Raw genomic sequence first — 19,516 nt, 5'->3', positions numbered from 1 at the left:
TACTCTGCAATGCCCCCCGCCATACTCTGCAATGCCCCCCGCCATACTCTGCAATGCCCCCCGCCATACTCTGCAATGCCCCCCGCCATACTCTGCAATGCCCCCCGCCATACTCTGCAATGCCCCCCGCCATACTCTGCAATGCCCCCCGCCATACTCTGCAATGCCCCCCGCCATACTCTGCAATGCCCCCCGCCATACTCTGCAATGCCCCCCGCCATACCCCGCCATACCCTGCCATGCTGAGCCATGCTTAGCTGTACTCGCCCTCTGTATGTGGCCAGGCTGTGGAAGTCTCACACATGGGGTATCGCCGTACTCAGGAGGAGCAGGAGAATCTATTTTGGGGTGTCATTTTTGGTATGTACATGTTATGTGGTAGAAATATTGTATAAATGGACAACTTTGTGTTAAAAAAAAAAAAAAAGCGTTTTAACCACTTCCCGCCCGCCCGCCGTCATACAACGTCCTTGACTTTGTGCGGAGATATCTGAATGATGGTTGCAGCTACAGGCATCATTCAGATATCAGCTTTTTCAGCCGGCGATTCCCTACACCATAAGAACGATCATAGCAGCTGTTCCACTGCTTGATCGTTCTTACGGGAGGCGAGAGGGGACGTCCCCCCTTCCCGCCGCCTTGCGGTGCTTCTACCGACTCACCGCTACGATCGAAGCCAGGATCTTTTTTTTTTTTTTTTTTTTAATTTCAGGCTTCCCAGCCTAGAGGTGAGATGTGGGGTCTTATTGACCCCATATATCACTGTAAAGAGGACCTGTCATGCCATATTCCTATTACAAGGATGTTTATATTCCTTGTAATAGAAATAAAAGTGGTCAAAAATTTTTTTTTTTTTTGGAAAAAAGCATCAAACTAAAATAAAGTAAAATGAACAATAAAAAAAAAAAAAAAAAAAAAAATTTTTAAAGCGCCCCTGTCCCTGTGTGCTCGCATGCAGAAGCGAACGCATACGTAAGTCCCGCCCACATATGAAAACGGTGTTCAAACCACACATGTGAGGTATCGCTGCGATCGGTAGAGCGAGAGCAATAATTTTGGCCCTAGACCTCCTCTGTAACTCAAAACATGTAACCAGTAAAAAATTTTAAAGCGTCGCCTATGGGGATTTTTGAGTAGCAAAGTTTGGCGCCATTCCACAAGTGCGTGCAATTTTGAAGGGTGACATGTTGGGCATCTATTTACTCGGCGTAACTTCATCTTTCACATTATGCAAAAACATTGGGCTAACTTTATTATTTTGGTTTTTGTAAAGCACAAAACAGTTTTTTTTCCAAAAAAAAGGCGTTAAAAAAATTGCTGCGCAAATACTGTGCGAGATAAAAAGTTGCAACGACCGCCATTGTATTCTCTAGGGTCTTTGCTAAAAAAACATATATAATGTTTTGGGGTTCTAAGTAATTTTCTAGCTAATAAATGATGATTTTTACATGTAGGAGAGAAATGTCAGAATTGGCCTGGGTGCTCCAGAACGCCTGAAGGTGCTCCCCTGCATGTTGGGCCTCTGTATGTGGCCACGCTGTGTAAAAGTCTCACACATGTGGTATCACCGTACTCGGGAGTAATAGCAGAATGTGTTTTGGGGTGTAATTTGTGGTATGCATATGCGGTCTGTGAGAAATACCCTGCTAATATGACAATTTTGTGGAAAAAAAAAAAAAAAGTAAAAAAAAAACCTTGATTTTGCAAAGAATTGTGGGAAAAAATGACAACTTCAAAAAACTCACCATGCATCTTTCTAAATACCTTGGAATGTCTTCTTTCCAAAAAGGGGTCATTTGGGGGGTATTTGTACTTTTCTGGCATGTTAGGGTCTCAAGAAATTAGATAGGCCGTCAGTAATTCAGGTGTGATCAATTTTCAGATATTCGCACCATAGCTTGTGGACTCTATAACTTTCAAAAAGACCAAATAATATCCACCGATTTGGGTTATTTTTACCAAAGATATGTAGCGGTATAAATTTTGGCCAAAATATATGAAGAAAAATTACTAATTTGCAAAATATTATAACAGAAATGAAGAAAAATGTATTTTTTTACAGATTTTTCTGTCTTTTTTCTTTTACGGCGCAAAAAATAAAGAAACCAGCAGTGATTAAATACCACCAAAAGAAAGCTCTATTTGTGTGAAAAAAAGGACAAAAATTTCATAAAGATACAGTGTTGCATGACTGAGTAATTGTCATTCAAAATGTGAGAGCACCAAAAGCTGAAAATTGGTCTGGTTAGGAAGGGGGTTTAAGTGCCCAGTTGTCAAGTGGTTAAGAGTGGATCTTGGTGCATTTTTTACTGCAATTTTTGGTGCAGCAAATTTCTGAAATGCAAGGAAACACACAGATGTGAATGGAACCACATTGTTCTCAGGTTACTGCACCAATTTCACTTTCAGGCCAAACTCACATCTAGCATAGTGGGAGCGAACGTTTTGTACCTCGTTTTTCCTGTGACAAGCATAGGGCAGCCCGCTGATTTAAATTGACTGCACTACATATGGTTAATGGGACATTTTGGCGTTTTGTCGGTTGTGTGTTTTTTACTGTGCATTTTGCAGCATTTGCCCCTCGTTTTTCACATGGCAAAATGTGTGTTTGCTTCTGTGTTTGGTGTGCTGTTAACAATTAATGGCACTGAAAGCGCAACTAGTAATTTTAGGTGTATAAACATGGCCATACACTATACAATCTGATTGTGTATTTAGTGAGAAGGGTGATCACTGATTGATTGCATTTCATTTAAAATACGTGCACCTGGGAATGGGTGGGTGGATGATGCAGGGTGTGTGTTAATGAGGTCAGCTGGTCAACTCCTGTGTCATGACCTACAGTCTTATCAGGAAGAAGACATTACTAATGGAAACGTGGATTAGGACAAGAAAAGTAAGTGACTGCATAGGGTCATATGCATAGGGGAGCTGGAATTTAGAAAGAAAAAAAAAAAAGTGTACAAAAAGGTGAACTTACCCTTTAATGCATTCTATGCATTAAGATAACAAAAACCTTCTGCGTGAAGCAGCCTCCCCAGCACCCCCCCTAATTACCTACCTGAGCCCCTTCTCTCTCCAGCCATGTCCACGATCCTCTCAGCCATCCAGGACACTCCTCCTTATTGGCTGAGACAGAGCAGTGGCGCCATTGGCTCCCGCGTCTGTCAGTCAGTCAGCCAATGAGGGGACAGAGGGGATGGGGCCAGGTCAGGGCTCCATGTCTGCATGGATACACAGAGCTCTGACTCGGCTTGGGTGCCCCCTGTAGCAAGCTGCTGGCTGAGGGGCACTCAAAGGAGGGAGGGGCCAGGAGCAGTAAAGAGGAACCCGAGAAGAGGAGGATCCCTGCTGCTCTGTGCAAAACCAACTGCACAAAGGAGGTAAGTATAAGATGTTTGTTATTTAAAAAAAAAAAAAAAAAGACTTTACAATCACTTTAAAGCAGAATTAAACCCTCCTTAAGACTGCTTTCACACCGAGGCATCAGCAGAAAAGCGCAGCTACCATAGTTTTTGCAGAGGTTTTCGGCCACTAGCGGGGTGCTTTTAACCCCCGCTAGCGGCCGAAAAGGGGTTAAAACCACCCGCAAAGCGCAGCTGCACTGTGTCGGCGGGTTGGCTGTGCTGCCCATTCATGTCAATGGGCAGGAGCGGTGTATACACTGTTCCCAAAGATGCTGCTTGCAGGAGTTTTTTATAATGTCCTGCCAGCGCATCGCCTCAGTGTGAAAGCCCTCGAGCACTGAGACTGCAGGGGAGGCGCTTTACAGGCGCTATTTTTAGCCCAAAAGCACCTGAAAATGCCTCAGTGTGAAAGGGGTCTTACAGACGAGGAAGCTGCTTCTGTTTGATCTGCAACTGCCATGGTGCTGCACATGTGATCAATTAGGAAATCAGTCATTTGATGGTTTGACAGTTTGGTTGAGGACACAATCAAATCAAACTGTATTTTGAAAATTGGTAAAATCGATGGGTTTAGTTCTGCTTTATGATTCACAGCTGGGGCTTTGAGATTTAGCCAAATTGCAGCCTCCGGAAAGAAGTAACAGAAGCAAAGCTGGAGGCAACACACTAATTTTGGTAGAATGGCTCCAGCTGCTATCAGTCTTACAAAATGAGTCGACTCGCTAGAACTAGTTTCTTTCAATATCTCCAAGTTCGACACGCTACACATGCTCAACAGAAGCTGAGTTGCCTTAGATTATATATACAGAGTTGTTTAGAGTGCTTAAAGAGGAGTTCCGCCCCCTCACAAAAAATGTAAGTCAGCAGCTACAAATACTGCAGCTGCTGACTTTTAATAATCGAACACTTACCTGTCCAGGGTTCCCGCGATGTCGGCACCCCAGCTTATTTTCAAATCGTCTCTCTGTGCTGATGCTTCCGCCGCCATTTAGGTTAAGAGAAACCGGCAAAGAAGCCATTCGACTTCACAGCCGGTTTAGTACTGTGCATGCGCGAAGTGTGCTGCACTTTCTTACTGGCCTGGCAGCGGAGGAAGGAGGGGGACCAAACTTCCGAGGGATGGCGCCGTGGCATTGTCTCCCGGAAGTGGGGGAAGTGAACTTGTCAAAAACAGGTACCCCCCCCTGAAAAGTGCCAAATGTGGCACTGGGGGGGGAGCAGATAAGCAAAGGTTCCACTTTTGGGTGGAACTCTGCTTTAATGCATCTTCTGAAAGGGGTAACATGCAATATTCACACTTAAAGATGCTTGATTCTCAAATATCTTTGGCCCCCTTCCCGTGTAAAAGTTAAATGGGAACAGGACATGAGTCCTATAACTAAAGATCAATGGAAATATATTCTGAATAACAACCCGAATACATCTTTATCCACCTTGAGTGGGATCACAGTGTTAAACATACACTCACCGCCCACTTTATTAGGTACACTTAATGTGACTTAAATCGCCTTTCTTCCCCATTCTGATGCTCTGTTTGAACTTCAGCAAGTTGTCTTCATCATGTCTGGATGCCTAAATGCATTGAGTTGCTGCCATGTGATTGGCTGATTAACAATTTGTGTTACCAAGCAATTGAACAGGTGCACCTAATAAAGTGACCGGTGAGTGTATCACATAGAACATTTAGGACACCTAAGTGGTTATATAAAATTGGATTTAGAGATTCCCCTCTGTCCTAGATGCCATCAAGACCCAGGTGATGTGATCCACATTGTGGCAAACTATTCAGATATTGGTAAGGAATAGTGGATATGAAAAACATTATATACAATATTCAAAATTCCCTCTGTCCCACTCAGCTGTGTTTTGGGGGAGCAGTTTTTTGGTGTTAAATAACTTCAATACTAGCTATTAATCATCTCCTGTTTATGGCAAGGAAATTAGTGGCTAGGAAGTGGCTCTCACCTGTACCCCAACAGTACACAATTGGATTAAGGAGGTGAATGTCTCCCTCTTTGGGGAAAAATTGCTGTATCATCAAAAAAAAAAAAAAAAAAAAAAAAGGACAACGCCCTAATAAATTTGAAAACATATTTGCATGGCTAAAAGTACCTCAAGCGACCCCACTGAGATGAGGTTACTATGGTAATATATTCATATATCTACTTCCGATGTTCTTTTTTAGTGAGGAATATTTATGCCCAAACTTATATAAAGGGCTCATACTGCCCAACAGGGGTATAACTCCCAGAGTAGGTTTGGATTGGTGGTTTATCCCCTCTGTTTTTCTTTTTCTTTGAATACTGTACATTGCAGCCCCTTTGTTTGTTTTTTTACTATGATTATGTTTGTCAGATGGTTTTGAAACGTGTAATTTTTTCCTTTTTTTGTTTGTGATGTGTCCTATGCATCTTTATATAAGGAAAAAAAAATAATTATAAAAAACAAAAAAACAAAAACTGTGTAGTTAGCAGTTTGCCTCTAGTTCCACTTTATAAAGAAATTCACGTGTGAACCTAAGGTACGGGTATGACAGCACCGATTTATTCATATTCTAGATAAACGTGTTTTAAAGTAAATGCAAATTACATCAACAACTAGAAAAATTTAACTAACCTGCTATCCAATAAAACTAGCAACATAAAATGTCAATCAGTGAACCAAAACTGTACCAAGGCAAATCACTATATAGAGACATGTTCCAGGATGCATGGGTTTTGTAATGCACACAGTATACAGCGTCTTTAAAAAGTATTCAACATCTTGGAAGTTTTTATAGTGCATTTTCATAGATCTCTGAATCACTCTCAATGCCCTCTTAATTTTTGATAATTCTGCTAAAAAGAAATAAATATGTCCAAGTAAAAGCAGATATCTGTAACGTTTTTAAATATAGAATGTATACCCAAAAACAAAAAATATTTAGCTGCATTTTTTTTTTTTTAGGGAAAACAGCATTTTTTTTTATTATCCTACCACCTACTATAAGCCCGGGGCACTGTCTTTAGGAGGGTGACAACACTAACTGACCTGTTTACAATACAGTAGTGGCATTGTCACCATTACATGAGCCTTTCCATGTCAGGATTAAAGCCCGAATCCTGTATTCCTGCCCATCAAGTGCATGCCCTCTGTTCTGACAGGAAGCCCAAGCCAGCATTGATGAAGAGATGAAGATCTTGCTGACAGCGAGATCCTGTGTAAAAACAATATGGCCGTGTGCATGGGAAATTAGATATTCTGAACTGCACGAGAGGTTCTTGGGGTAGATGGAAGCCATTCACTCTTTTGTCAGCAAGTAGCTTGCTTTAACGATTATATAGTTACCTTTCAAGTTTTCCAAGAATTTTAATTTCCATTACATCACCACTGGTTCCAGAAAAAGCAACGCCCATCCTGCAACAAGAAAATGCATCTATTTTTGAAATTTTTTTCAGAAAAATAGCTATGAATAGTCAGAACATTCTATGCAGATAATTAACCATACAAATATCTCACTATGCTTCTCACAAGGCTCCATAGATTCCCAAATTACTATAACATGCAGTTAAGTATTATAGATGTGACTCTAAAACAATGGTATGTGATGTGTATCAATTCTTACGGTTTCCTTGCCCAGATAGGTGGTAATACGCACAGTATTGTACATTGATCGCTTCAGCATTCCAGAGCTTTTGAGGACATATTGAAAATAAGAATATGCTGCTGGATAGCAGGTACCACGTTAGATATAACGCTGCTATTATTTATTCCCCAGAGCACTGCTGCGGTCATATTTAATTCCCAGAGCATCTGAATTGCTTGCGTCTATAAAGACTTTCTTGGATAAAAACAAATATATCCCCTTCAACATCCTACTATACATTGATCAAATGCCTGAGCCATGTATTTCTATACTCGAACATTGAACTCAAAAAAAGAAATAATAAAAAAAATGTGCCTCAAGATTACCCCTTAATGAACAAAGAACTGAAGCCTTTTTGTATCTTGATTAGAATCTTTGTATACCTGAGGTTTATAGGCTGTAACCAATTTTACTGTATTTATCTGTGTTTACTTCATTCCACCTATTTTATTTGCATGTGACAAAATATTGTAGCGTTCCAAATGTTCAATCTGTTCTAAATCTATCAATAAACTTCTTTGTAAAATTTTTTTCTATAGGTAGACTACACAAAAAATTGATAAAATTTGTACTGAAAAATTAAAACCCCTTTAACAGCAATGCTGACCCACATTTTCCACATGACCATGTGTGCACTATTCATGTGTGTGATCAGTGTGTGATCAGTGTGTGATCAGTGTGTGATGGTTCTTTGGATAAACCCTTAACTTTGGATCAGGTCCCATCAATGAGATCTTTGTGTTTAAGCACATGGATGGTGATTTTGGGGGAATCACACACATCAACTGTTTAAATATTAAAGCATTGCCATGCTGGTGACAGCAATTAGTCTTTTTAAAAAACTGCAGGAGCATCAACTGGCTACTTACCTTGTAGCATTTTATAATGTAATGACAGGGAATGGTAAGCATTTGGAGGGAGAGGTTTTAAGAAAACTTTGAGGCCCTGTGTACAGGATGGTCCTAATATTCAAATGGCACCGTTGAGGACAGGCACATTCAGCACTGTTATTACCTTGCTCAAGCTGGCAGGTTTGTTGATCATATGATCAGTAACCACACTCATTAGTTCCCAAGTGTTAATATAGACTAATGGTAGTGTCAGAGCACTAGTTCTTTCAACACAGGACACGGTGCTGAGGAACATTAATCTACAGACTCTGGTATGAAATGAGTTAATTATGAAAAGGTTTGTACCCCCATTCTAGGATTCAGTCATATCTGCCACACGTCAGAGCAAAGATGATTCCTTTTTCAGCTTAACAGCCTCCTGTGTCGCCTCCTTGTCCATCAAAGAGGTAATGATGACTCACTGCCCAATGAGGCAGCACCAGGTGGACCGATCAAGCAGAAAATAATGCCATCACCAGCCTGGATGTACAATGTGGCAGGAGTGTGAGAATTACATAGGGAATTTAAATCACAAAGCCTATTGCAGGTATGCAATTGGCACTGCACACAAAAAAACAAACAAAAAAAAAAAAAAAAACACCTCCACATTTAAAAGGTGCAACTAATTTTAAAAATGAAGACAGTCCCCAATTGCTGGGCTAAAGGTAAACCAATGTTATCCTGCATTTATGACAGGACAAAATACAATTTTTGACTTACCAGTAAAATGTCAACTGGTAAGGGACACCGGATCTTTAATCATAATATGCAGGTGACTGGACAGTGGCAAAAAACAAGGAAGTAGGGACAATATCCTTAAGTGGAACGTGACCAACCTTTGGAATAAATGAGGACTTGGGACTCAAGGCAAACTTATTCTTGTGCAACACCAAGAATGTTTTCTGACAGAATAAGACCCTCAGTGCAGAGATGTTAGCAACAAGAGAGGCCACCGTGAGTAAAGGAAAGATGTAGTTCAGGCTGTATGTAGTTCACTGCATCATAAGAGCATCTACTGTGAATGCTCGAGGGTCACTGGTCCTGGAGACAACCCTATCCAGTTTGTTGCAGAATCTAGACACCAGCAGATCCACATCCAGCCTTCCCTACCTGTGGCAAAGGGCTTCAAACATCTCTGAGTGGAGAGCCTATTCTCTCAGTTCCAGATACTGAAAACTGAAAAAAAGTCTGTCTGACAATTTTCCCAGCCTGGGTTTTGGACAGCGGACAGGGCCACAATATACAGTTCTGCCCAAAAGCGGATAAAGTTTGCTTCAGTGCCATGCATTTTCTAGTCTCTCCTTGATGGTTGATGTAGGCATATGCTGTGGCATTGTCTAACTGCATCCTTATTCTCGGTGGGTGTTTCGCAATAGAGTCCAGGGTTGAAGAGCTGACCAAATTGCTGAGCTCTAGAATGTTGTTGTGAAGCTGAACTTCTTCAGACGACCAAGCCCCATGTACTGAGAGAGCATCCAAGCCGGACAGACTGGCATTCATCACAAGTACCTTCCAGGACTTTGGAAGTCCACCCCTGGGCTGGAAATCCAGCATGCTAGGAAAAGTTTGACCTTGGGGGGCAGGCATTGAACTGTTCAAGGACTGAGTCTGTCTTATCCTGCCAGAATGTTGAGTTGCAGCAGTCTGGCGTGAAACTAATTATACAGCACAGCCTCGAAGGAGGCACCTATTAGACAAGAGATCCTCATGCAAGCATGAGATGAGGGACTCCTACCATGGGAATGGAAAGACAGGGGTTTGTCCCAATGCAAAAGAAGAGATTCTCTGACCCCAGGCATCTGAGATTTTCTAGGACCAGAAGGCAGAGAAGACCAACACACTGTGGCACCTGCCATCACTTGGAAGAGGCCTTGGAACCATTTTTGGCTGGTTTGAAGGGTCATGCCTTCTTACAAATACATTCCAGTCTTAGACTTGGCAGTGGAGGACAGAGGGATGAAAGGAGCCTTTTCTAAACCCAGAAGTGGAGGTCCCAATAGTAAAAAGGCACAAGCCTTCATTTTCTGGGGGAGGAGCATACACTTACCCGTTGTGATCTCCTTAATGTACTAATCCAAGGAGGCACCAAACAGGTATTCACCCTCAAAAGGTAACCACATAAGGATCTTCTTGCACGGAAGCTCAGCTGACCAGCATTTAAGCCAAAGGATCCTGTACTTGTGGATGAAGTGAATATGGATCCAGGAGATTGGACAACGTGTATCCACAAAATTATTCACACAATAGTGCAAGGACATCGGTAAATAGGTCTGACTGTGCGCAGTGGCATCCATTAGGAATGAACTAGGCTGCGAGGGTCTTGTTGAGACAAGAAATGACGAGATCCAACACAGAGCCTGCCCACTTTCATAGTTAAATGTCCATATGATACTGTTCAGCAAACCATTTTCAAGGAGCAAATATCTTCTCCAGATGACGTCGGTGCCCATATAGGACCGATTCAACCAGAGAGTGGACTGGGAAGGTCTTAGCTGGTTTGGTTGAATTGAGGAGACTCCCATGCTGGATACCTTGCGGTAAGCAGACTCAGGTTTCCCTAATGCCAAGCGGGAGCATACAATGTCAATAAGGGTAGCTAAGGCATCCTTCAGCTTGGATGAAATCTCTGCTATAGGCGTGTCATCCTGATCCAATTCATTCAAAGGAGGGGGATCATCCTCAAATGTCAACTCCTTTTTAGTAACATGTATGATTCAAGGGCAAATTTAAAGACTAATATGGGTGGGGAGGTTGAAGGGTCACAGATGTGACTCCTGTAATCCATGGCCTTGATAAGGCCAGAAATTACTCCCATGAAATCTGACATTGTGGCAGACGATTAATCTCTGGACAGGAAAGACAAAGTGTGGCATATGGTCCAGCAGAACTGCCAGGTCAAGGCAAGAAATTAGACTGTGGGCAACCGCCAGAGAGAAGGGTAGCAGAGCCCTAAATGGACAAACTACCATCGCAGTTAAGAGCTGGGCTTAAGTTAGCAAGTCCATCTGACCCTTTTCCCCTGCTCTCAAAATCTACCATGCTTGTGAAAATTGTACCCTGAGGGTTAGTCAGTCATGACCTCCACAGGTGTGCCAAGCAAATGTAGGCTGCAGTAAAAGCCAGGTAATGTGGTAAAAACCACTATACTGGGTCATTAGGACAAAGCCTAGAGGTGTTACAGGTCCACAACTGTGCCTGGAAAGAGGAAGAGGCAGGAGGTGCAGCGGCAGTAACTCAACTGAAAGTGTGGCAGCGCAGCAAGCGCTACCAGGGAAAAGCATGAAAGAGAAGTTTCAGGCCTGTAATAAAAAATAAAGTGCATCAATTTTAATGGTAACCCAGCTTGTAAACCATGACTGCTGGAAGCGTGGCGTCTTCCACACACCCCAAAGGGGATAAGGAGCAAAAAAAAGGGGGTGGGGCACTCTGGACTGAATGTGTACTCCTCCCCTATACTCACAACTGAAGATCTTGTAGGCAATCTGACTGCGCCTTGTATGATGGGCAAATCCCCGGAGAGCCACCAGGGACACGGTTCTGCTGCTGGCAGCCCTGGACCTGTAAATCACCCAGTGGCTAGCTCTACCCATTACACTACCTGCACCTGCCAAGGGATGCATCTACAACAGGATCCAATACATGGCAGCAACGTTACAGGTTCCACTCCTTCCACAGGTTGGGAAAGGGGGGGGGGGGGGGCTGGGTATGCTGCTCCAAGGCTCTGCTAAAAGAATCAACCAATCCGAAAGCTGCATTAAGAGCCAGAGTGGCTATGGTAGCAGAAATCTTGTCAGAGTCTTGGTGGGATATCATCAGAGAGAAAGAGAATTCCATAGACAGAAGGTATGCTTCTCTCAGGAGAGAGCAGAGGTCCATAACCGAAGGAGAGTGGCAAAAACTGAGGGTAGTTGGGAGTAGAGGGGTTATATAGGGAGATGTCCCTGCAGACTTATTTTTTTGCCAGTGTCCAATCACTTGAAGGTAGCTACATACAATCCAGTTGTAATGATTAAAGAGCCTGTGTACTGTAAAAAGCCCATACTGTGCAACTAAAATTCATTTTAAGGCGGATTCCGAAAATTTCTGATCACGATATTGTTGCTTAGACTTAAAACCAATAATAAGCAGGCATTACAGAATTGTGACTATACAGGTTAAATTCCCCACCTTTTAGAGGCTTCTACAAGTGCCTTTTCATCTGGTGAAGATGCATAGTATTCCATTTGGGTGTATATACCATTGGAGTACCGCAGGCCATCAACAGAGCTTTCTGATTGTTCATGACTTATATGTACAGTGTGGCAAAGGGAGACTGCCTTGAAGAATAGTTCCTCTTCAACACTCTAATAAAAGTTAGAGAAAAAAAAAACACAACTATTTCTGCAGCTACTGAACACATTTAAAAAAAATTAGTTATATATATAAAAAAAAAAAAGAAAAAAAAACAGACAGATAATCAGAAGAAAAAAAAAGAAGACTAGAAAAGTGTGCTTATTTAATGGTGCTCTGTCAACATGAAAAAAAATTTCCATAACAGAGAAATTCCTAATCCAATAGTACCCCTCTCTACAGTAACAAGGAGGGGTCTCTTCCTCAAACAACCCTCTCTGACCAACAGTCCTGTCACATTGTTTATTATATTACTCTTCTATCTCCTCCTATCATCATGCTCCTTTTTAGCTTATGTACATGCAAGCCCTTAAATTCTGTCTCTCCCCCTCCCAGTTTGAGTGTTCCTCTACAAGGGACTACGAGAGGCTGAAATCAAGCCAAAATGAAGGTGTTTACTGGTCACATTTAGAATACACTTAATTCATTTTTAATAAAAAGTTCCTGAATGCAAGAGAACACTAGACGAAAAGGTTTTAATTTGGGTAGGAAGGTTGAGCTATATGGGTGAGATGTACTGCAATAAGTATGGCTCACTCATTGGAACACATGGGGCTGTGACCTGCATGCGCAGGTAAACGATAACCCATTGAACGTTTTGGTGCAAAAGATGAATGGCAACGCAGATTGAAGATCGCAAGAACAGGGAGAAGGTATTTTATCAGGCAGGCTCCACTCGGGCCTGGGGATTAAAGAACTATACTAAAATGTAGAGATGTCCTTTAAGGTATAAAGTCAGCAAAATACACTAGGCTTGACAAATGCTACTTAATAGCAAAATAAAGCATCTCAGTTCGATTTCAACAGTCTAGGAATATATTTCTCATATATTGTTGTAACTTCCCTACTAAATACTAACTGCTCGCAAACTGTAGTCTTGCAAGAGTATCTTCCAGTGAAGTGCAATTTCCAAAACTTAAAGCGGTATTAGATTCCAAAAGCAAACATTATATTGCAGCTTACAATTCTTAGATGTGATGGCTGCATTAGTTTTCCTTTTTAGGTTCACTTTCATTTATCACATAGTGATCCTGCCAGGTCTGTTTTTCAACAGAAAAAACCATCATGCAGATCTAGCAGTAAAAGGGTTAAACATACCATTTACCACTGACAGAGGTGCTTACAATAATTAGCGTTTATTGATGTAAAACCTTTATCCCAAAAAAAGAAACAGAACTGTTACTATAGCTTCCTAGAAAGTGTTATGTTGAGTTTGGGTTCAATTTGGGTTCAATTTGTTAGTGTATCTAAATCTGCTAGTGCATCTAACATTATCCTCCCCCAAGACTGGCAATACTGCTGTCCAAATGGGTCTCTGTTGCTCCTTCATCCAGAGTGGGTGCACTGTAATACAGGTGGTATGTTACTGGCCAGATCATTAGGTGAAAACAGAGGGGGAAAAAGCCTAAAATAGAAAACAAATACAGCCACATCTAATAATTGTTAAATCTGCAATATACTATATTTTTAGTTTTGGGTTTATTACTGCTTTACGTTTACTATACATATTACAATCTGACTGTAAAATCTGAATAGTTTACATATGTCCTCGTATTACATAGTGTTGGTAAACTGTAAGCAGACTGTAAAAAAATTGTACAGCCAGTCTGTAATTTGTATGGTGATATTCAGAATTACCACAACTATTTAAAATCAGGACTACCTAAATTATCCAATTTATTTGTACTCAGTCAGACTGTAATGTGTGTGGTGAGCTTTAGACTACTGTATAAAATGTGTGTGGTGAGCTTTAGACTACTGGATATTCTGTCATGCATGATAAAGAGGAAATATCTTACCAAGCTTGTAGAGGCTCCATCAGGAAAATCCACGGTTACACCTTCTGGCACAAGTTTTCCATTGATCTCTTGGTATTTAATTCCATTTACTGAGCACTCTCTAAACTGCATCTCATTTTCTGTCAAAGTGCCTGTTTTGTCTGTGAACACATATTCTACCTAAAAAAAAAAAAAAGTTACAACATTTGGACATTGCATAAAACATTTTCAATTTGTAATGAATAGTCAGCAGCTGAAATTGTATCTATTTTGTGAACTCTGCCATTCCACCAAACCAGAAGCTATAATCTTGCTACACAATCATAACTGTGGCCCTTTCAGGGAGCTCACTTTTTTTTTATTTTATTTTTTTTTTAAACAGCAGAACCTTCTTAGAACAGTGCCTAATTCCGTCACAGAGCCAACATAATAAAAATATTATTTCTCATTTCAAGATAATGGCCAGTCATGCAAATCATTCCTTTCTGGTGTACAGCACAGAAACAGCCCAACAATATAAAGCTATCTATTCCAAACTGCATACAGCCAATTCATGTTTGTTGGTCATCACCAGTGCAGTACACAAAAACAAGGGTTTCTTTGGAGTAGGCCAGGGATATGCAAATAGCGGACCTCCAGCTGTTGCAAAACTACAAGTCCCATCATGCCTCTGGGTGTCATGCTTGTGGCTGTCAGTCTTGCTAAGCCTTATGGGACTTGTAGTTCTGCAACATCTGGAGGCCCGCTAATTGCATATCGCTGGAGTCGGCCTTGGGGACATCCTCCTTCTTCACTCTGCAGAGAAAACTCTGACAGGAGGAGAGGCCAAGTCTTGTGACCAGACTCTCCTAACTCCTAGCTCTCTCCCCATTAGAGTGAATATTTGCACATTTGTAAGGCAGCCCATACATTATGCATTTCTTTTTCGTTCAACCATTGGGTTGAATGAAAGAAAGTGCCCCAATTCCTCAAATCACACATTCAATGTGGATGTGGGGAATCCCTTCCGCTGTGCTTTTGTATTCTGACAGTGGGGAGCCTTCCTTGCCGTCACAATACAATGATCAGTGTTGCTGGCTATAGCCGGTGGAACGGATCGGTCAGGAAACACCTGACAGTCTATTGACTTGGCCATACATGGATTGAAATTCAGCATACACTCCCATCCAGATTACGTCTTTTTCAGGAAAGCCCTTGCATATTACAGCAGGACAATGCTAAACCACATACTGTATCTATGACAACAGCATGGCTACATAGTAGAAGAGTCCAGGTGCTTAAACATTTGGAGGCCAGGCTATTTCTTCTTATCCAGAAGGATTTGCCCCCTTAATGACCAGGCCATTATTTGCGATACGGCACTGCATCGATTTAACTGACAATTGTGGGTTGTGCCACGCTGTACCCAAACAAAAATGGACGTCTTTTATCCAAAAATAGAGCTTTCTTTTGGTGGTATTTGATCACCTCTGCGGTTTTTATTTTTTGTGCCATAAACAAAATAAGACCGTCAATTTTGAACTTTCTGCTATAATACATATCCAAAAAACAAAAAAAGTCTTCTACATATTTTTGGTAGGAAAAAAAAAACCGCAATAGGGGTATACTGATTGGTTTGCGCAAAAGTTATAGCGTCTCCAAACACAAGATAGATTTAGGGACTTTTTAAATTGTTTTTACAGGTAATAGCGGCGATATGCAATTTTTAGCGGGTCTGTGACATTGCAGCGGACAAATCTGACCACAAATGACACTTTTTGGGGACCAGTGACATTACATTGGTCAATGTATAAATTACTCTGGCAGAGAAGGGGTTAACACTAGGGGGTAGGAGTTAAGTTTTTTCCCTGGGTGTTCTAACTGTAGAGGGGGATGGGCTCACAATCACCGGGAACAGAAGATCTGACATGTCATTAAGCAGAATGGGGAATCGCCTTGTTTCCATAGGCAGTTCCCCGTTCTGCCTCTGTAAACCGTGATTGCAGGTTGCCGGCAGACAGAGTTCGCGGGATCCGTGGGCATGCTCCCGTGGTACGCGTCAGCTATCCTCCTTGCACAGACCGACGTACAGGTACATTGGTTTCGCAGGAGAGCCGACCTGCCGCCGTAAATGTACGTGAGCTGGTTGGCAAGTGGTTAAAGTAAAGGCCCTGGAGAATAAATTGATGGGTTTTGCAATTGTTTATGTCACACTGTATTTGCGCAGCGGTTTTCCAAAATCAATTTTTGGGAGAAAAAAAAAAAACTTTTTAAAATTTTAACGTAAAAAAAAAAAATATACACAACCCATTTTTTTGTGTAAAATACAAGAAATGTACACATCCTTGTGACAGCAATAGGCATGTGATAGGTACTCTTTATGGAGGAATCTGGGGTCAATAGGACCCCAAAACCCTTTGCACTTAAAAGCATTCAAAACGCCAAGATCAGCGTTTTTGAATACTTTAGTTTTACAAGAAAAATGGCGCAGTTGACATGCAGGTAAACCGGAAGTGATGTCATGTCAAAATTACCCTATTTCTTTCCTAAAATGGTACATTTTCTCTATTTAAGACTGGGTTCACACCTATGAGAATTGGATGCAGGTTTCCCTGCTGTGGCTCTGGTGCAAATCTGCACAGGTGTCCTGTGCCTCTTTTGGTCCATTTCAGGTCTGAATTCAGCCCAAAATTTGGGCTGAAATCAGACCTGAAATGGTGAATGGGGACGCACCGGACCCCTGCTGTGAGCCGCATGCAGCAATAGTGTGAACCCAGCCTAAACATTTGATGTTTTCTGTTCTATTGTGAATAAAATATGAGATTGAGATTTGCAAATTATTTCATTCCGATTTATTTTACACAGCATCCCAACTTTTTTTAGAATTGGGGTACCATTCTACATCGCATCCTGTGGCAATACTTCATAAAGACAGAGAATCTCTCTTCTAGGACAGACTGGTCAGACTATAGTGTGAAAATACAAAGGCAAAAATGAAGGAAACTCAAACTACACAAAACATCAATTATTACAACCTGAATCCCTGTCTAACTAACATCAAGAAAAAATACTACAGTATGAACAGAGTATTCCTCCACGGAGACCAATACTAATACATATAATTCATTCTGACAGCACTCGAAGGCTAGAAAGTGTCAGGCTTGGGATATGGGGAAAAAAAAAAAAAAAAAAGGATTAGAAGCTGCTTCACAGAAAGGCCAGCTGATTCATGGACTGGCCCAGTGACAGCAAAAAATCAATGCAACGATGAGCTCCAAGTATGCTATAGCAAAACACAGAGCTACCAGAAAAATATGTAGCATTGGAGCCAGAGACGCTACTAAAAATGCAGATTGTAACAAAGTGATAATTCAACAAGCATGGGCTAAAATTATTTGAAATAAATGTAGCAGTTAAATATTTCTCTACAGAAGGAAAACAAGCATTTAGGGCTCTTTCACATGGACGATCCGTATGTCCGTTTTTCATCCTTCCGTTTTCGGATGAAAAACGGACATACATGTATCCCTATGGAGCGTCGGATGTCAGCGGTGACATGTCCGCTAACATCCGACCCGCTCCGATCCGAAAAGTGTAACGGAGGAAAACCCTACTTTTCCATCCGTTTTCGGATCGGGTGACGACGGACTCTACAGTCCGTCATCATCCGATCCCCCATAGGGGAGAGCGGCGCTCTGACAGGTCCGTCGCTGCACAGTGTAGGAAGCCTTTATCTACATGGCCCTTCAGAATAATCTTTGAAGTGATGAACCATTAGTGATATCCCAAGGTCTACCAAGTGGGCATTATTAGTTTGCACGGTGCACCAGGTTGATAACTTGGTCCGTGTTTAGGGGTAAAGACATAAAAATTCTCCACCCAAACACTGTATCGATAATACATAAAAGAAACCTAGTGATGTCTGGGAAGCATGCATGTCCTGCAGTGTTTATAATGCAGGTTACAATGCATTGTATTCTTGTGTATTTTTGATACATTAACATACTTGAGCAAATTTGGAGTCACGATCAGATTTATAAATCCCATTCAGGAATATCTTTTTTTTTTTTTTTTTTTTATTCAAAGGGCATGTTCATATTTTTTTCACTTTCTGAGTTATCTTCTTGAATGGGTTTAATATCTATTGTTCTATTTCTTTTGGGTTACTTTACTATGATGATTCCTTGTCCCAAATCTTGAAGAAATATATAAAATAAAGACACAATTAGGTCTGGATAAATCTATTTAAAGGTTCCACATTTCTTGTCATGTTACACCAATATTTAGAGTTTCAAACGCAAAATGTACCCCACCTCCCCACTGAAGGAGCATGTGCATTGCACCCACGATCCAACGATTGTGGTTGCGATACTTTGCAGACTCCCATAAAAAAAAAAAATAAACCCACGTTTTTATTTCTTTGCAAATAAGGAGGAATTTTTTATTTATTTTTTGCAAAAGGTGGATTTAGGCATTAACACTTATAACACAATTTTGCAGCAATCATTTTTCCTTCTTTTACTAGCAACTGGAAACTTTGGACAGAATTTGTGCAATGGCAAGCGTACAAGCAGCATACAGGAACCACAGTGGTTACTGAATTGACATGCATCTGTATACTACTTGCAAATTGACACTTAAGAACTTATAGAAGTGTTTTGGTGAATCATCTGAGTAATATGGTCACATTTTCTATCAAAGTGCTGGGTGAGGTGAACTAGGACCTATAAAAATTGAATTGACATTTGAATCTGACACACAATCTTGTCATGCACTATGGATTTTGTAGATGACTACAGGAAGGCAGTTTCCCATTGAATGTGGACTGGTGCATACAGGCATCCTAAGCTATATAGTATTCCTTATTTTAATGGCAGTTTCAAATTTTGGGAAGTTAGTGTGGAAAATGTGTGTCTAAAAAGGGATAAAAATAAAGCAATCTGTTCTTACCCCAACTGTGCCTATAGCCTGTCACTTTGGATGGGTATAAAGAAAATGATGTTTAATCAACTATGGAGAAACTTCTGTCTCTACATTGCATATGGTTTTTCATTTACAAACTGCCACATTACCTGTCCCAGCTCTTCATTCAGGTCAGAAGTGTTCACCTGAGCTCTCTGATTACTTTCTTCATGGTAAAGATCAAGGTCCCAACCAATGAAAAAGGAACCAAGGAATTTCTGCATCTCCACCGTTACATACAGTGAAATAGGGATGATAAAATTGTAAAGAACCAGGAATGCCAGGAAATCAGAAATAAATTTTAATATCTGGTGAAAAAAAAGGAAATCTGTATTAGTGCAATATAACAAAATAAACACATAACTACAGAAACATTTTTACAGATACCAAAAGCAAACTAGATAAAAAAAATGTAAATGGACCATCTTCGCAAGAGGTAAGGCCATTAAAAATGAAAGATATTCCAAATTTTTGTCCTACTAGGCC

The 19,516-nt window shown here is 41.0% G+C and overlaps 1 protein-coding gene across 6 annotated transcripts in view; it reads right to left on the bottom strand.

Annotated features, from left to right (window-relative positions):
* ATP11B (ATPase phospholipid transporting 11B (putative)) overlaps nucleotides 1-19,516 on the bottom strand; it is a 245,491-nt gene that overhangs the window by 100,212 nt on the left and 125,763 nt on the right. For all 6 annotated transcript variants that reach the window (XM_073626287.1, XM_073626288.1, XM_073626283.1 and 3 more), the window contains exons 12-15: nucleotides 19,141-19,338; nucleotides 14,111-14,269; nucleotides 12,090-12,265; nucleotides 6,735-6,803 (exon numbers count right to left, since the gene is read on the bottom strand). In XM_073626287.1, coding sequence (XP_073482388.1) covers nucleotides 6,735-6,803; nucleotides 12,090-12,265; nucleotides 14,111-14,269; nucleotides 19,141-19,338 — 602 coding nt within the window. The remainder of the gene's footprint in view (nucleotides 1-6,734; nucleotides 6,804-12,089; nucleotides 12,266-14,110; nucleotides 14,270-19,140; nucleotides 19,339-19,516) is intronic.

This window comes from Aquarana catesbeiana, linkage group LG04 (genome assembly GCF_042186555.1).
Source record: "Aquarana catesbeiana isolate 2022-GZ linkage group LG04, ASM4218655v1, whole genome shotgun sequence".
Taxonomy (NCBI): Eukaryota; Metazoa; Chordata; class Amphibia; order Anura; family Ranidae; genus Aquarana; species Aquarana catesbeiana.
Note: the sequence above shows the minus strand (reverse complement) of the source record. Positions and strands in the feature narration are given on the sequence as shown.